Here is a 17,120-nt window from a genome sequence, read left to right on the forward strand (position 1 = left end):
TGGTCCGTTACCATCCAGCTCATACTCACCAGAACTTTGACATATCTGCTGTTACAAGACCATGTTGGGACAGATGCTCAAAAATACTGCAGAACTCTATCCTGATTGCTTCGCCTACAGCTTTAAAACGCACGTCGACATAGGGTATCCGATGCAGCAGTACGGGGAGTGTTTTTGAGCTCTGCACAGAAATGTAGATTCTCTGCAGTAAAGCGGCAAACCAGTGGCGATTTTTAAAACTTTTTTTAACGCGTTTACGCACTAAATAAAGGTCAACATGCAACCAACAGACGTGGCATTATGCCTTACCTTAAAAGCACAAAAAACATCCCTGGCAAGTCATAGCGGAAAGATGTAAACAGTGCAACACTGTGCTGCCTCTCTTGCTTCTCCTAGAGGGACCGAGTCGATCTAATTGCCAGGGCTGCTGCATCGCTCACTAATCCGGATTAAATCACCGTCGTCAGATAGGCTACCCTCCTTTCTGGACATTTCCAAACCTGACATTTTAGCGACCGGTTTAAAGCAATGCGTTGATTGTTAGATCACAGCACACACAGCAACTGAATGAATTTTTCGATGTCTGAAATCTTGGCAGGTTGGATGATCTGAGGCTGCAGTTTTCGTAGTTCCGACAATTTTTCCGGGGGGGGGGGGGGGGGGGGGGGGCACTTTAATGGGCTAATATACAGTATTTACAGTTTAGAGTAAACATATCGCTATGTAGATATTTCAAACATGGAAATGATCTAGCAAAACAATTAATCACATCATTGGAGACTGCCCGCGACCAGGCCATCTAGATTGAACGTTGACGATAAGTGAAGGACTACATTTAGGCCTATGATTTTTTGTATCGTCCTAGTGCAAAGTTTAATGTCCCACACCTGCTGAAATCGCACTGCAGATATCCCTGTACCAACATGTGACTCCTGTAGATTCAAATTAAGCGTCACTGGAGTTTACTGATTCATTATGCCGAGGCACACTGCATATCACTCACGTACATAAACAGGCTCTTTGTCAGAAATAGATCTCTGCTGCTGCGCTTTAGGCTATAGCAGAAGTGCTGATTTTGGCCTACAGTACAGCCAGGAGTAACACTCATCGCAGGGATGACCTGAATGATAGAATATATCCTAGGCATGGATTATCTTGCACTTTAGACTAGCTTGCAAGTGGATCATGCGTGAAAGAGTGAGAAAAAGGCTAGATGCCTTTTGGATGAATTAATTATTGATGCATTAATTCAATAATATTGAACTCTACCTTTAAGTTGGTTAATTAAGCATTTAGATTTAGACTTAATGTAAAAGTAATGTAAAGAAAATAGTTTATTCCACTACATTTGGCTATTTCTTATTCAGATAGTCTATTTCAATATGTTGGGCTATTCGTGGCAGTTTAGCAATTTATAATCAGTTTGTGGGCAAGTCATTGATGACATTTTTGTCATTAATGACAAATAATGTGGACAAAACTGAATGTTCCTCATTGACATACCAGCACTGCCATCTCGTGGGCAACTCCACAGCCATAGTGGTCATGCGCCCAGAGTGAAATTCCAAACCGAAGAGATTATCGAAACGGCTGTTGTCGTTCTTCCTCCCTTCTGCTTGAACTTTTAACGGTGGAATTTGATAAGAGAATCTCTGAAAGCATGTCTTTTTGCACATTTTCTGGAGGTGAAGTCTTTAAAGATCACTTTGAAAGTGGTAAGTAGCACAAGCCATGCAACGAGAACAACTGAAGTTGAGTGAATTTTGGTGGTGTTGAATATGTTATGGAAGCTGTTTGCGTAACCTTCCATAAACTCAAGCCTGTTCAGCCTGTTATTCAACTTGACTCATTTTTTGTAAAGTGTTGGTCTATAAACTGTTGTGTGCTTTTAAAGATGATGAAATCGTAAAATTACGTATGAATGTTTCTAGACACGACCTAGTTTTATCTTGTTTGAATATGCGCATACCTTTATTGGAATTCTAAGTATTGGTAGTTGCTTCCTTGATCTGAACTTCCGTTCTGCAGAGTTATAGCCTATAATATTTCTGTGTCGCTCTACATCGTCTTTGTGGGTTTTTCCTCAGGTATGTATGTGTGCACAAAGTGTGGCCACGAGCTCTTCTCTAGCAGGTCCAAATACGAGCATTCGTCACCCTGGCCAGCGTTCACTGAAACTATTCATGAGAATAGCGTCTCCAAGAAAGAGGAAAGGACGGGAGCCTTTAAGGTATGAAGCCTCTTTGTATCCGTGTGGTCTAAACTACAGGTTAAGTTAATGTTTATGTGAAGCTCAGCTTATAATGATTCCAACATGAAATATGTCATGTAGGTTCGTTGTGGAAAGTGTGGAAATGGACTGGGTCATGAATTCGTGAACGACGGACCCAGGCATGGACAGTCGCGCTTTTGAATATTCAGCAGCTCGCTGCAATTCGTCCCCAAAGGTGAGAGTTTAGTCATTCAGGTTATAGTTTAATTTCATAGATGGCAATTTTCAATCACTGTAGAGCAATAAAAACGTGAAAGAAAATTCATGATTGGCATAATTGTTCTTGCACTTTGTAGTGATCCCAGAACCCCATGGACGGATTATGAACTTTTGGGGCCCTGGGCCCATGCATTAAGGGCCCCCCACTAATTGTTGCATATGTGTGTGTGTGTGTGTGTGGGGGGGGGTTATTTGTTTGGTGTGATTTCCTGTATTCTGGTGCATTTTGGGGATGGCCAATACTTTATTTCAATCAGATTCATAGCCTACATCCTGATGTGTTCAGATATTGAGGCAATGATTCCATGCAATGGCTTGGGCTTCAGGCCCCCCTGACCCCTTGGGCCTGGGCCCGATAGGCCCATGCAGTAATCCATCCCTGCAGAACCCTTTCAAAAAAGAACTGCAGTTATATGGGACAGTTATACTGCAGTGTTTCTGAAGTACAGTACAGTATTTTTAATGTCAAATATTGCATTTACTGCAAATTAACTGCAAATAATAGTTTTGATACTCAGAAAACTGTGGTTTTGACACTTGAAGTAGTGCAGTTATTTTTTTTACTCACAGTCCAGTTACTTTCAGGTAGCAGCGTTCAATCAATAGCCTGATGTAAATGATTAAAGATAAGTTCTCTGTCTGGCATGTAGTCTAGTCTGAGCATCATTATGGATGTGAGTGATCTATACCTACCTGGCCCTTGTTTATATTCATGTTGATTTTAAAATTCCATCTTCCTGTCAATACACCTACTCTCATTTTCAGATAAGGGCGGTCAGTAAGGCGAGCTGTGTGAGAAGGTGGTGAACGCACGGTAGGAATGTAATGGAGGTGGGCAGTCATGGTGCGCAGTGGGGCCTGTTGATGACGTGTGCTGTTCTAAAGCCCAGAACGGGAAGGTCAGGACACAGATGTGCCTGTGGTCTCACTGTCCAGCCAGGGCCACCCTGCTCCAAAAACACCTGGCTTTAACAGTCAACACGCACAAATTGAAGATGTGGTGAAAATTATTTGCTAACTATTGCACATTCAAGATTTATTAAAAATGTTGGACACTACATAATATTGCATCATATCATAGGTTACTGGAAGGTTTAGATACAGTTATGATTATGGAATTTAGCAGATGCTTTTGTCTAAAGCGACTTACAAAATAAAACAATGCAATAGTTAAAAATTAACAGTAAACTGTTTTTAATAGTTGATAAGACTACATTAAGGAAAATAGCAATAATAACAATAATGTCAATGCAATATCAGTGATCAATAATGAAAATAAACAATTACCATAAATATACAAGCATAAATATACAAAACGTATAAGAACCACTTTATTAATTAAGTGTAAGCTGAACATATATGGATATAATTCATGCCTAAATCAAAGTAGACAGAAGTTTGATATCAGTAATGCCTGTGAAAAATGTATGATTTCCCCTTTTGTTTTATTTCATGAAAATACCCATTTCCTGTATTCACAGTATTTGTATTGCAATAAAACACTGAATCACAAGTAAAAAGTAAATTTTGAAGAATATTCCTTCTTTGGAGAAAATTATCTTATGCATACATGCCATGTAGTCATACATGATTTTTGTTCCAAATGTTTTGGAATGTCCAGTGTAGTTTAAACTGGTGGTAGATTGATTATTTGCAGCGTTTCGTGTTTTTTCCTTTAAATCAAGGCACTATCTGATAAAGGGTCATATATTTAATCTGGTTTGTGTTGGGGTTGTACTTTGGAATGTATGACCACAGTTCTTGTTGAGTTACTATTGATAGAGTTTAGACAGAGTAAATCTTTAAAAATTCTCTTTGGCTTGTTGTCAAAGTGTTAGTCCCATCACTACTGTTTCACAAGCACTTAAAAAGCAACATTTGGAATTGCATGTTGTATATTGTGAAAAACTTGTTTCTACCTATTGGTGGTGCTATTGACCACAAACATTTTACTGCCATCCAACACTTCACCATTGCAGACACCATTGAGATATGAGACTTGTGCTAATTCTTGGCACTGTGCAAAAGATGCACAGACTTCAGTTTGTTTCTGATTGGAGGGAACAGCATTGCAGCATTGAATGTTGATTGTATCACTGTATATTTGTACTGCTGTCATCAAGCTGATCTGCACCTCATTAATAAGAGCTGTGTGGACTGAATGCTGAGTTTAGTTGATCACCAAAATCACCAAAATAACAGGGATTTAACTCACTTCTGCTGCTGGCTAGATGTATCGGATGTATGTGAATAAGAATAGACTTGACTCTACCCTACACTCCTACTCTATTATGTTAGTCTTATATTATGCACCATTGTTATATGCTACAAAACACATATTGATCACTATTTTAGCACAGGAAACCAAAAGGAGCAGGTCTGATTAAAAAATGAATTACTTGTGTGATGCTGAGTAGTAAACAAAATGAGTGAGTAAAGAGTAATAATTACTAATCACTTTCACCAAAGACTCCTCACAAGTTTTCCTTTTAATAATTAATAAATCAGATGACATTGTTGTCTTTATAGCTTAGCTCAGCTTTCTGAAGCCTGCTAATTCCTTTAAGATCTTGCTTTATTGATGCTACCAATTTGCCTTTGCTATGGGATTGATGCCTTTTGGAAAGATACCTCAGTTGAACCCCTATCTATAGAACAAAGCTTAGTCAAATTTGTGTGACATTTCACATCACATACACCCCTTCCATCTATCTATTACTCATATCTCACGCACACGGACACACCACACACACACACCATGGCCCCATTGTGTGGATGTTGTGTTTGGAGTCTGTGGTCCATGTGTGGAGGAGAGCCGACACAAAGTACCTTTTTACTATAGCCAAACATCTGTCTCTGACTACTTGATGAATGGAACAGTAAACAGTTCATATAAAATGAGACAGAATGTGATTTCTTTACAGCAGAAAGCTTAGAAAGTCACTGCTTGTTAAGGCCGTCTCAGGATTCAGGTAAAATGAATCCAGTAATGTATTGTATTTATATGTTGCATTTGAGAAACAGTTTGAAATGAGGTGCACCGAGACATTCAATGCCCAGGGGTTTATCAGTGACTCAAATCCAGTATGCACGTCAGCAATGCAAGCATCTGGGAATATGCACTGCCAATGACACGTGTGAACCTACATCTTCAGACCAGAAATCCAACCCTTAGACTGCCTACAAAAGCAAGCAGATGTAGTGGGCAGATTCACCACCACCAATCTTGATGGCTAGTGCTTAAATGTGTAGTTTAAGTCCCTCTAAGTTTCTCATTTGCGATGGCTGTCCTCAGCCTTTAGTTCCACATCACAAGATCACACAGAGACAAAAACCTTTTGTAACTTCACCGCTCAAGGCTTCAAAGTTATCAAACCACAGATGTCCATGCTCTCTTTTGTTGGTATATACATATATATATATATATATATATATATATTTTCGCTTTCGCCTTTGAGATGTGGGCAAAAGAACGCTTTCATTTAAGCTGTAAAATGAATCACATAAACATAATGCCCATTCAATTCTTCATGCTATTCCCATTGATTTTCAGCACTGTCCATCTTGAAAGCTACATTGAGTCAAGGTCATAAAGCAAGACACCAGAGCTGGAAAGATTTTACAGTTTCTTCCTCTCATCTTTCATCAAGCAAAAAAAGATTGAAACATGAACCAGGACAGTGGAACAGGATAAGCATCACATACAATTGATCCAGCAGGAAGATTAAAAACATTTAGTAATTATTCATTTAAATCAATAATTTGATGAGACGTGCACAATTCAACAGTCTTTGTGTTTCCCATGCCCATTCCCAAATGATTACTCATGTAGTTATAAAGTCTTATAAACAAAAGTGATCAGCCTGATCATGGTCATGTTTGACACACTTGTCTACTGATAAAGATAAGGTACTAAGAACTGAAAATACTACATGGTATTTGTTCAGAGTGAGGTTGTTCAGTTTTGGGTTTGTTAACGTGTAGTATGCTGTGGGTCAGTAAGCAAAGCAGATTTAGACAGAATTTTTAATGAAGTGTAGATGTGTGAGTAGTAACTCATGCTACTCTCAGTGACAATACCAGTGTATTGAATGCCCTTTGATAAATTCATGCCTTTGACATGTGAAATTGTGGCTCATAATTCATTTATATAGTTTTCATACATGTATTTCAAACTTAATCTGTATATTATTCTGTTCACAAATATAAAGACAGAGAAACACACATTTAAATGAGAAAACAGAAAAGGGCAGAGACAAATAAAGATTTGATTCACATTTGAAGCACATTTATTCCTGAAATGTTCGTGAAGTTGATCAGAGGTCCAGCAGTTCCTGGATCAGATCTAGACAGACAAAAAATGGGCATGTTTTAGATGTTCTTGCATTTTCAGTCACAATGCACTCACTCACACACACACACACACACACACACACCTGGGTATTTCATGCTTCTCGTCAGCTGTTCGATGGCATCATCCGAGAGCATTTGGATCTCACTGCGATGGCGCATCCGTCCATCTGAAGTCAGGTGCCAGAGACAGGACTTGCGCTCGCCTCCACTGGACACCTGCTGTGGAGTCTTTTTGAAGCTGGTGCTGAAGCACAGGTTGTGACGGATAGTGTTCTTCCAGCCGTCGGGAGCAGTCTGAAAGAAGGGGAAGTGCTCCCTGGAGCATAACGAGAAATCAAACTTCCAAGTTATTGCATGGAGAAAATAGCATGGTATTCAGTCACAGATTTCATATGCCTTATTATGATGGCTTAATTAAGCCTTAAGTGATTTTTTAGTAGGGACCAGTGAATCTTGTGAATGAAACAACTTGTGCTAGTCACCTGGTGAAGCTATAGATTTGCTGTACATTTAGACTTCCTGTGCGACAGCTGCCGAGGGCCATGGCGATGAGAAGGCAGTAATTGACTGGAGGTCGAGGCCAGGCCCAGGATCTGAAAGCGAAACTGTCACTGTCTTTATGCACACGCCGTGGCGGTCTGCCTCGGCCCCGGCCCCTAGTCTGGCCTGTCCGACGCGCCCGCTCACCCTCCTTTGGCACGCGGGACTGCCGTGTGACCTTCACCTTCCGGCAGATCTCCAGCTCTGCAGAGGACTCATCATCAGACACCTGAGGGCAGTTTTAACTCTCCGTTTGTGATGCAATAGCACCCATTTATCATAGAAACAAGTCTTGTAGTATTTAGAAGAGTCCAAACCCCTGAATTTCAATATGATGGATCACACTAACCTGTCAAGTATTAGTAAACAACACAAAAACAAGCAAAATTGCACTCTATTGAACTCTAATTATAAATTTACCATGTGTTTACTTGTGAAGAAAGTGTCGCTTGGAGACTTGTCCAGAACCTCAGGTGAGACAGGAGTCAGGGGCTCATATGGCAGGTGAGTGTTGATGAATTGGTGATCTATGTTTGGTGTGCCCACATAAGCCTTAGTGGGAGTTAGCCTGCTTGGATGCATGGGGCATACCAAGTTGGGGTTTACAATAAGCCACAGATTTGGCTCAATGTCATTTTCTGCCAACAAAAAATATAAATTAAAACTAAGGAAAGCCCAGTGTTTTACTGAGGAAAGCCCAGTGTGATAATCCTGTATAATGGAGGGCTGGCTAACCTATAGACCCTTTCAATCTGTCCCTAGAGGACATCCGGTTGAAACGTTTGAAACCAACGCAGATACACTGAAATTTACTTGAGCGTATTTGCTCTTCAAATGGTCAACTTTAAACTTGTTTGTTTGCTTTTGTTACCTTTAGCTCAATGTTGTTTTCTCTGCCACCCAAAATGCCTTTTAGGAACGCACATGTTTTCTGCAGTTGAAAGGGTAGGCGATAAATTAGGCTACACATCCTCCAAAGTAGTCAATCAACTTACCATCTGATTGCTTTGAATACTGACATGGAATTTCAGCTGTTGACGTTCTCCGTGACATTCTTGCATAGTGCCACTGAATCAGATACTCATTGCGTTGACCATCTAAGAATATATATTTCTTATTCATTTCAAGAGTGAAAACCTTTGCATGTTACACCTAAGTTACCATTTTCCTACCTTGATGATACTGATCTGTGGTTGTGGTAAGATTGATTTCTTCATTAATATCCCAGTCTGTCAGACCGGTTGTCAAATGAAGGTCAAGAAATCGATCTATATTTCCAAAGCGTAAAAACATTGTTTTCAGCTTAGCAGGAACATTGCTTTCTGCCACAGACTTTCAAGCCTTTTTAATTGTAAAGAGGCTGTGGGCAAGCTAGGCCTACAATGGGTTAAACTTCGCCAGGTGTACAAGATTGGTAGACTGTATGCTACAGGGTGACGGTAATATGGACCACCTGCAACTGAATTATCTGGGCAAACGCAACAAGAAAGAAACAAATCCGTCAGATACAGCTTGCATTATTTAAGCTACTTCGCTAATTCAGAAATCTTGCTTTGGATAATTATGGATTTAAGGGAGGGGGGATCTGCAGTTCTGTCTTACTGCAGAATGTAGCCTAAAGGAACGAGTTCAATCAGAGATGGCATGGTAATCATACATACCCATAGCGCGAAGACCAAAATAGAAACACAAGGGTCATAGGCTAATTGTCATTACAATAGCCTACAACCACAGGTGCCAAGACTTTGTTAGCTTAACTTTAGCATTCATTGGTGTCGTACTCGCTCACTCATAGGCCTACTTCTTTTTATATCCATTCAACTATACATCTAATCTTATCTAGAATAACATAGTGTACTTGTTCTTGAGTATTTTTCTTCCATAATGAGGCGGAGATGTTTCAATGAGACGCCATCCATTCACATGTCCAAAGAGTGGAGACCAGTGTGCTTTTCTGCCATTTCTTCCACTTGCACATTCTTCCCTACCCCCACTGTAGTTTGCTAGCCAGATGTTTATGGCTAATGGGAAATGGTTGAGTCTGGTTCATTCATAGAAATATAAATAAAATTGAAAATGAGCATTGATGACTCATAGGCTACTGCAATGTTTCAGAATGTTATGTAGGCCGGGGACAGAGCTATGGGGGATCGCTCCCAGATGTGCTCTGTGAATAATGTTGCCTGCAGACCAAGTTCACTTGTGAACAGACTGTGCAGTTTGGATTATGGGTCTACGAATGTAGTATCAAATGATGAAAGTAATAAACATGAGGGATAAAGGTACATGCATTCTGCATTTTGTAAAGGAAATGTTTTCTTTTTTAGTCTTAGTAGGCTAACAAATGAGCTTCCAAATGTGAAATCGAAAAAATACCTTTGCCTGCACTGCCAAATTGAAATATAAGTTGTGTTGTAAGTCATAATTGAACCAAAGAGGAAAGAGGCTGAAACATCAGAATTAACAAGGTCTATCTGGCATGTACACAAAGAGTTTGCACCAAATAATATGAAGTAATGATTCAGTGCAAAATAATACTATGTAACAATAAAATAAAGCAATATATAAAATGTAATAAAATGAATGTCATGGAATTATGGTTGACTTTGGATTATCAACTAAGTTTTTCTTAAAAGTGTACTTCTTGGACTATGTCCACTCTCAGCTGACAACATGACTGCTGTCCAGTTCTTGGCCCCAGGGCCGGATCACCCTATACACACACTACGCAAGTTGCGTAGAGCCCCAAGCCCGCAAGTTAATCACGGCCCCCTCCCCGTCTCCCCTTGAGTCAAGCTAATGAATGGTAGGCCTATATACACTGCTGAAAATAAATTAGGGAACACTTTTTCATAGGAGTATAGCATCAAGTCTATCAAACTTGTAATTGGTCTGGCCAGTTACATAACAGAGGTTGTTGTGAATCAGTTTCACCTGCTTTGGTGTCATCAAAGTTAACAACAGGTGCGAGGGGCACACAATGAGACGACCCCCAAAACAGGAATGGTTTTACAGGTGGTGGCAACTGATCATTTTCCATCAGTGTCACATAAGCCAGTACCTGGAGCCTACAAAGGTTGCACAGGTAGTCCAACTCCTCCAGAATGGCACACCAATACGTTCCATTGCCAGGACTTCTCCCAGCGCAGTCTCAAAAGGAGATTCCTGGAGACAGGCAGTTGCTCTAAGAGAGCTGTGCAGTGTGGTAGAAGATCCCTTACCCAGCAGCAGGACCAATATCTGCTCCTTTGTGCAAGGAGGAACAGTAGGAGCCCTGCCAGAGCCCTACAAAATGACCTCCAGCAGGCCACTGGTGTGAATATCTCTGACCACACTGTCAGAAACAGACTTCATGAGGGTGGCCTGAGGGCCCGATGGCCTCTAGAGGGACCTGTGCTCACTGCCCAGCACTGTGCTCAATTGCCATTTGCCATAGAATACAAAATTGGCAGGTCCGCCATTAGCGCACTGTGCTTTTCACAGATGAGAGCAGGTTCACCCTGAGCACATGTGACAGATGTGAAAGGGTCTGGAGATGTTGTGGAGCACATTTTGCTGCCTGCAACATCATTCAGCATGACCGATTTGGTGGTGGGTCAGTGATGGTCTGGGGAGGCATACCCTTAGAGGGACGCACAGACCTCTATGGGCAAGACAATGGCACCCTCACTGCTCTAAGGTATCAGGATGAATCTTCAGACCCATTGTCTGACCCTGTACTGGTGCAGAGGCCCCCTGGTGCACAACAATGGCCGGCCACATGTGGCGAAAGTGTGCAGGCAGTTCCTGGAGGATGAAGGAATTGATAGCATTTGACTGTCCCCCACACTCCCCTGACTTAAATCCAGTAATACACCTCTTGGACATTGTGTTTTGGTCCATCCAACACCGGCAGGTTGCACCACAGCTCCACTGTCAAGGAGCTCAATGTTGGCCGTGTCCACATCTGAGAGCAGACCCTCATTGTCAACCATGTGGGGTCCATACGAACTACTAAGTACCATTTTGAGTTGCTGCAATGAAATTTAGGCAAAATGGACTAGCCTGTGGCATAATTTTTTTCACTTTTTTTATTGATTTTCGTGGGGGTCTTTGAATTCAGCCCTCTGTAGGTTGATCATTTTCATTACCAAAAAATAATGTGGCATCCTTTACCCAGTACACATTACCCAGTGCATATCAGTATAGATATCCAGCATGAGTTTTTTTCCCATTGAAATCTGATGTGTTTTCAAAGTGTTCCTTTGCAGTGTAGTTAGCGACAGTGTCTCATAGCCTACATCAAGAAGATGAATATTAAGAAGATGGGGGGGGGGGTGTGTAGGACGACTCTAAGGGCCCAGCACTGACAGGGGGCCCAAAATCATAGAGCCCAAATTTTCTAGCAACACCCCTGCCTTCAGGCCATGACAAACGGAAGAAGGAAGCAGTCAAACTTGTTTTACAATATTGCAGTCAAACTTTAATTGGTTGAATGTATGCAAAATGGAAAGTAGTCTAATGGATTAACTTTGATTTACTGTGCTGCATACTGAAGAAATAGATGCACATAATAAATGATGAAGTATTAGAATTATAGTTTAAATAGTCTACGTGTGAAAAAGTATTGAAGGGAATCAGTGGCACTGCTTGGCCCCCTTACAGGGTTCTTTCCTTATTCTGATCCTGTCTGAATCAAATTGTTCTCCATTTTTCTAAACCATGCAGCCAAACAAACTTGGAGGAAGGATACAGGTTTGTTTACATTATAGAGTGAGCTTCAATGGGAGCTATCATCAAATGCCCGCATCATTTCGTCTTGACATATTCTGTACACAATACATTGCAGGCACAAATTTGAGCAAGCAAACACATTGTTTTCAAATAACGTAACGTGCTGGTATGCACACACTGGTGTGCGTCTCTGAATCCCTGGGAAATAATGGGGTCTTGGCACCACTCCTGACTGATGGCTTTAATACTCAAGGTTTATGTTTTTGCTCCCCACATCATGCCTACAGGCTTCCAACTCTCAGCGCCTTTCCTGAATCTTCTGTGGAGGGAGACCTGCACTTACAAGCCATGTGATATTCAAGTAGGTTGGACTCAATCATGAGTGTTGCGTGCTTGTGCGTGCGTGTGTGTGTGTGTGTTTTAGACCTGAGCGGGTATTAGAGTTGTCTTTGTTGATGCAGGGATGCCTGAGGCCTGAGCCAAAGTCCTTTGGATCCTTCTGTAATACACTCCTGTGACAGTCATTCATTAATCAATTACACCCCATAGGTACAGATAGACACCTAGATGTGTGTAAAACATGTCTAATGCTTAAATCGGTGTAATTTGTGCTCACCCCATGTTATAATCTTAATTATGTTACTCTATCACACTATCATAAACTTCAGGATATTATGTGAGTATTTTATTCACATTATCCTGTATGAGAAATGAAAATCTCTGTTGATTTTGTATGTGCACTTGTGACAGGTTTTCTTCTGTGGGCATCTGTAGTGATTTACATTATGAGAGAAAAGGGAGTGTTTGTATGGCCATGGGCAGTGACATATAAAGGCTGTGGTTATATGTGGTTATTGTGTTGACGTCATGGCAATAGAGTTAAAGAGTTGAGAAAAAAATCATGAATGAAAAGGACCGCTCCCAAGCGAGAGACTCTCATGCACTTTTAACCAAAGCAGCATATGAATGCACACTAGGGCTCAATGCACACACGCATGCACGCACGCACGCACGCACGCACACACACACACACACACACACACACACACACACACACACACACACACACACACACACACACACGCAAACACTCAAACACAAGGCATTTGCCTATTTGACATCAGCAAGACAACTTTTTCTCCAGCCTGTCAACTCTGCAGCCACAAGTCCCTGTTAATCCTACAAGTGAGCTGCAAGGCATGAAACTATATACCAAAGTCATATTGACTGTCAGTCTCACCTGTCTTGTTCTTGTTCTTTCTTGTTTTGATACGCTCTCTCACACACACACACACACACACACACACACACACACACACACACACACACACACATACACACACACACACACACACACACACACACATTCCCACACACACACACACACACACACACACACACACACACACACACACACACACACACACATTCACACACACACATATACACACACACACACGCACACACACACACACACACACACACACACACACAAACAGTTACTATATCCACACCCTACTATCTATGTGTTTAACATTAAACGGAGGCTGCGGTGCACCTTAATCCTTCCTGTGGCTGCTCCAATGACATAACTGTCATTCAGGGCCATTCTTTTATTTATCCTGCGCTGCACACAATCCACTGGCTACAACAAATCCCCCCCTTGTACCAACATGTCCCGGGCACATGGCCCTTTTCTTTTCCAAATGCCCATCTGATAAAACATACTGTGTTACTACTGCCCAACCCCGCCCTGCCAGGACTTGTGTTGTGTGAGCTGTGGACACAGATGCGTAGAGGAATATTTTCAGTTGCAGCTGCATCTGTTGTTAAACAAAACTGGTTCTTTTATTTCCTTCTCTGGAATCCTGCATAATGTAACATTAAGATGTGTACATATAAGCCTGTACCTGTTCTGTTTTGTGTGTGTGTGTGTGTGAGAGAGAGAGAGATAGATACAGAGAGAGAGAGAGAGAGAGAGAGAGAGAGAGAGAGAGAGAGAGAGAGAGAGAGAGAGATAATAGCCGTATCTCAACTGACAGGTCTGAGCTTCTCTGATGGACACCCGGAACATTTCTTAACTGAACATGAGCCAGGAAGGAAATAGTCTTATGCGGCAGAACTAAACAGCCTTTCAGGTGATTGAAAATTATATCCATATAGAATTGCTACACAGCACTGCTGGTGAAAGTTTCAAACCAACAATGAATTAATGTCCACCATTTTGATATCGCACATGTCCTAAATTGTCTCTTAGTGTGATTCGCAGACTGACTAACTATGGCAGAACAAAGCATAGCTTAAGTGTCATTATGTTCACCGATGAGCCAACTAAATCGATCAATCCATTGCAACATGCATAGTCAAGTCAAGTCAAAGTCAAAACTTCTACAGTGGGTCCTGTCAGTCATGATCTCCCGATCGAGTTTAACCCTTTGTGTATGCCTTTTTCATGTGGTTTGCAGATGAAAGGTGTCAAAGGGTTAGGAGCTGGACTGGGCTGCAGCTGATCTGGTCTATCTCCGGCTTTGTTCTTCCTCATATCCTCTGATCCCCTCTGACAGTGGCCCTAACCCCGTGGCCAGGTGAGCCAGCGGTTACTGCAGGAACTCCCTGCCCTGCGGCACAGAGGCATTTCATGCTGCTTTGGTGTGCGAATCCAGCTTTGGATGCATCCTTTGTAGCTTTTGAGGGATCGCGCTATTTTCAGTTCCAAAGCTGGTGTCTGTGTGTTTTTTTGCCTGTGCGTAGTTTTTCACAAGGCCATCCGCATCATACACAACATACTCACTCTCTCTCTCTATCTCCCTCTTTCTGTCTCTCTCACACACACACACACACACGCATATGCACAGACACACACACACACACACACACACACACGTGCATACATACACTCTGTGATATACATATACAAACATGCACATATACAAGCAGTTAAAGTGAGCTGCATACAGTTTTCAATAGTGTCCAGTTCCTCAGTGGTATTCACACACTCGGTGGCCCTCAAGTTACACATAGCTTAGTGGTTACATATCTTACCGCCATTGTAAGTACAAAGGCACTCTGTTGTGCCGTTTTCGAAAGATTGTGGTTTCAGAAATCCTTTGGCGGAGACATAGCTGGTGGGCATCCTTTGCGGGTATTGCAAATGACTGAGAGCTTCTTTTGGGCATGGAAATGACAAAATGAGGGTGGAACATTCTCCTTTGGTGGAGGAGACTTGTAATTTGCCGTAATGGCTGACACATGGTCAGACCATCTGAGGGCCTGGAGCAGAAGCAATCTGTCAGTGGGAATGGCAGACAGAACGTACATCCACCATGCATGTGTTTTAGGCATCACCGGGGACTGTTTGTTTCTGCGTTTCAGGGCATGCATTTGGAGTCTGGATAGAGTCTGCCAAGCTGGTTCTAAATAGAGCAATTAGCGACAGACCCAAGCAAATAAAATTGTAGATAAAGTGTGAAAGGCAGCGTTTGGGCCTCGTTCCTTCACTTTAAATGTCCCTTTACTGCTGCTCACGTCACGCAGTCACTTCATGGTTTGAAACTGTGAACATAAATCCCTTCATTCTCATGAATGCTATTGAGCACTTTAAAAATAAATATAGTACTTACTTCACACATTGCACTTGTGTTGTGCATTTTAATTGTAACACTATATCTTGAAAAAAGGATTTTACTTTATTCATATTTTTCTTATCTTGCATAACCTCTAAAAAAAGTTGTGGATAGGCCCCCTATGTGTCACAGGACAGGAAATCAGTGTGAGCACTGCTTCCATGTGTTTCCTTGCCGACCGCAGACTTCTCTGTGCGCCGCTCCCTCTCAGTCATCCGAGCGAGCGGGTAAACCCTCATCCCCTCTTATCCCGCTGGCAGCCCCACATTTTCCCAGCACGTGGAAATATTAACAGATGTGCGCCTGTTTCCGCAGCAGTCACTGAGCTTTGAGGAGACATATACGTTCAAGGCTCCAGCAGCCAGGCAGGAAAAGTAACAAGTTAATGAGGGAGACATGTCACATTACAGATGATCGTGCTCTCCCTGTCAACACATATACAGCATGTGCCATTCACTCGTACTCGTTTCTCGCTCACTCTTGTCTTGTTGTTTTCTGCCCCCCCTCCAACACTCACACACACTCATTTTTTTCTGACTCTGTTTTGGAGTTTTTCCCTCCTCTTGTGCTGTCTCTCGCCCTCAGTGTGTCTCTGTTCGTGGTGTCATAGCCGCCTCCCTCGGGGCACCTTCATGCATGTGTTTCCCAGACGCCTGGTCTTCTCCATTACCGCTCCCATTCACTCTTGAGACACTGGTATTAGTGCAGTTCAAAGGAGCCCACAGCCCTGCCAGCGGGTAACGTGATATGCCTCCAGAGCTTTACAGTGATGAGCAAATCCCCCAAAACCGTCTCTGCCCATAACTGTTCACACACCTTGGCCTCTCTCTGATGAGCGTGTTTTCATATTCCCAAAATCATGGCATTGAGGTTTCAGGTAAAGTTCCGCTTTGAGGAAAAAAAAGTATGATGTTAGATTATAGGGACTAGGGAGAGTGATCTGAAATGTCTACCCTTAATCCCAACATAAATTATGCCAGATTATATTGCAAATTACATGGGAACATATCACAGTGCAGGTCTTTAATGTTATTGTATTGTATTGTATTCTTTCAACAACTGACTAAAGGGTTTTGAAGCCTGATAAAATGTTCACATAAAACAGTTAATTGAAGTGTACAGTTAGCTACTCAGGACAATGTGTTTGTTGTGCTGAAGAAATTAATAAAACAGTTATTGTTTGTTCTTTGTATATAAAATTACACTTTGATATCACTTTTATAAGCTATTGGCTTCTTTGAATTCTGCTCCTCAGACTTCAAGAACATGGTTTTCTATGTACTGGGTTTATTTGGAAAGGGTGGAGACTTAAGGAATGGGCGTGGATTACAGTTTTTGAATGACATGTAAGTGATGAGAAATGAATTCTTCCATGCAGGACCACGGGCACTGCCACACTT

The 17,120-nt window shown here is 41.8% G+C and overlaps 2 protein-coding genes across 2 annotated transcripts; one reads left to right on the plus strand and one right to left on the minus strand.

Annotated features, from left to right (window-relative positions):
* The first annotated feature begins 1,557 nt into the window (after nucleotides 1-1,557).
* Nucleotides 1,558-4,016, plus strand: msrb1a (methionine sulfoxide reductase B1a). Its single transcript, XM_076265256.1, has 4 exons — nucleotides 1,558-1,715; nucleotides 2,088-2,230; nucleotides 2,333-2,447; nucleotides 3,257-4,016. The coding sequence occupies exons 1-4, from the start codon at nucleotides 1,661-1,663 to the stop codon at nucleotides 3,271-3,273; spliced, it is 330 nt and encodes a 109-aa protein (XP_076121371.1). The 5' UTR covers nucleotides 1,558-1,660; the 3' UTR covers nucleotides 3,274-4,016.
* Nucleotides 4,017-6,807: 2,791 nt separating this feature from the next.
* Nucleotides 6,808-8,677, minus strand: foxr1 (forkhead box R1). Its single transcript, XM_076266643.1, has 6 exons — nucleotides 8,557-8,677; nucleotides 8,380-8,481; nucleotides 7,805-8,022; nucleotides 7,327-7,613; nucleotides 6,928-7,160; nucleotides 6,808-6,836 (listed from the first exon to the last, which is right to left on the minus strand). The coding sequence occupies exons 1-6, from the start codon at nucleotides 8,675-8,677 to the stop codon at nucleotides 6,808-6,810; spliced, it is 990 nt and encodes a 329-aa protein (XP_076122758.1).
* Between the last annotated feature and the right edge of the window lie 8,443 nt (nucleotides 8,678-17,120).

Source organism: Alosa pseudoharengus, unplaced genomic scaffold (assembly GCF_046254945.1).
Source record: "Alosa pseudoharengus isolate Yale_2024_CS ecotype anadromous, Long Island Sound unplaced genomic scaffold, YU_APseudo_1.1 YU_APseudo_1.1_scf_4, whole genome shotgun sequence".
Lineage (NCBI taxonomy): Eukaryota > Metazoa > Chordata > Actinopteri > Clupeiformes > Clupeidae > Alosa > Alosa pseudoharengus.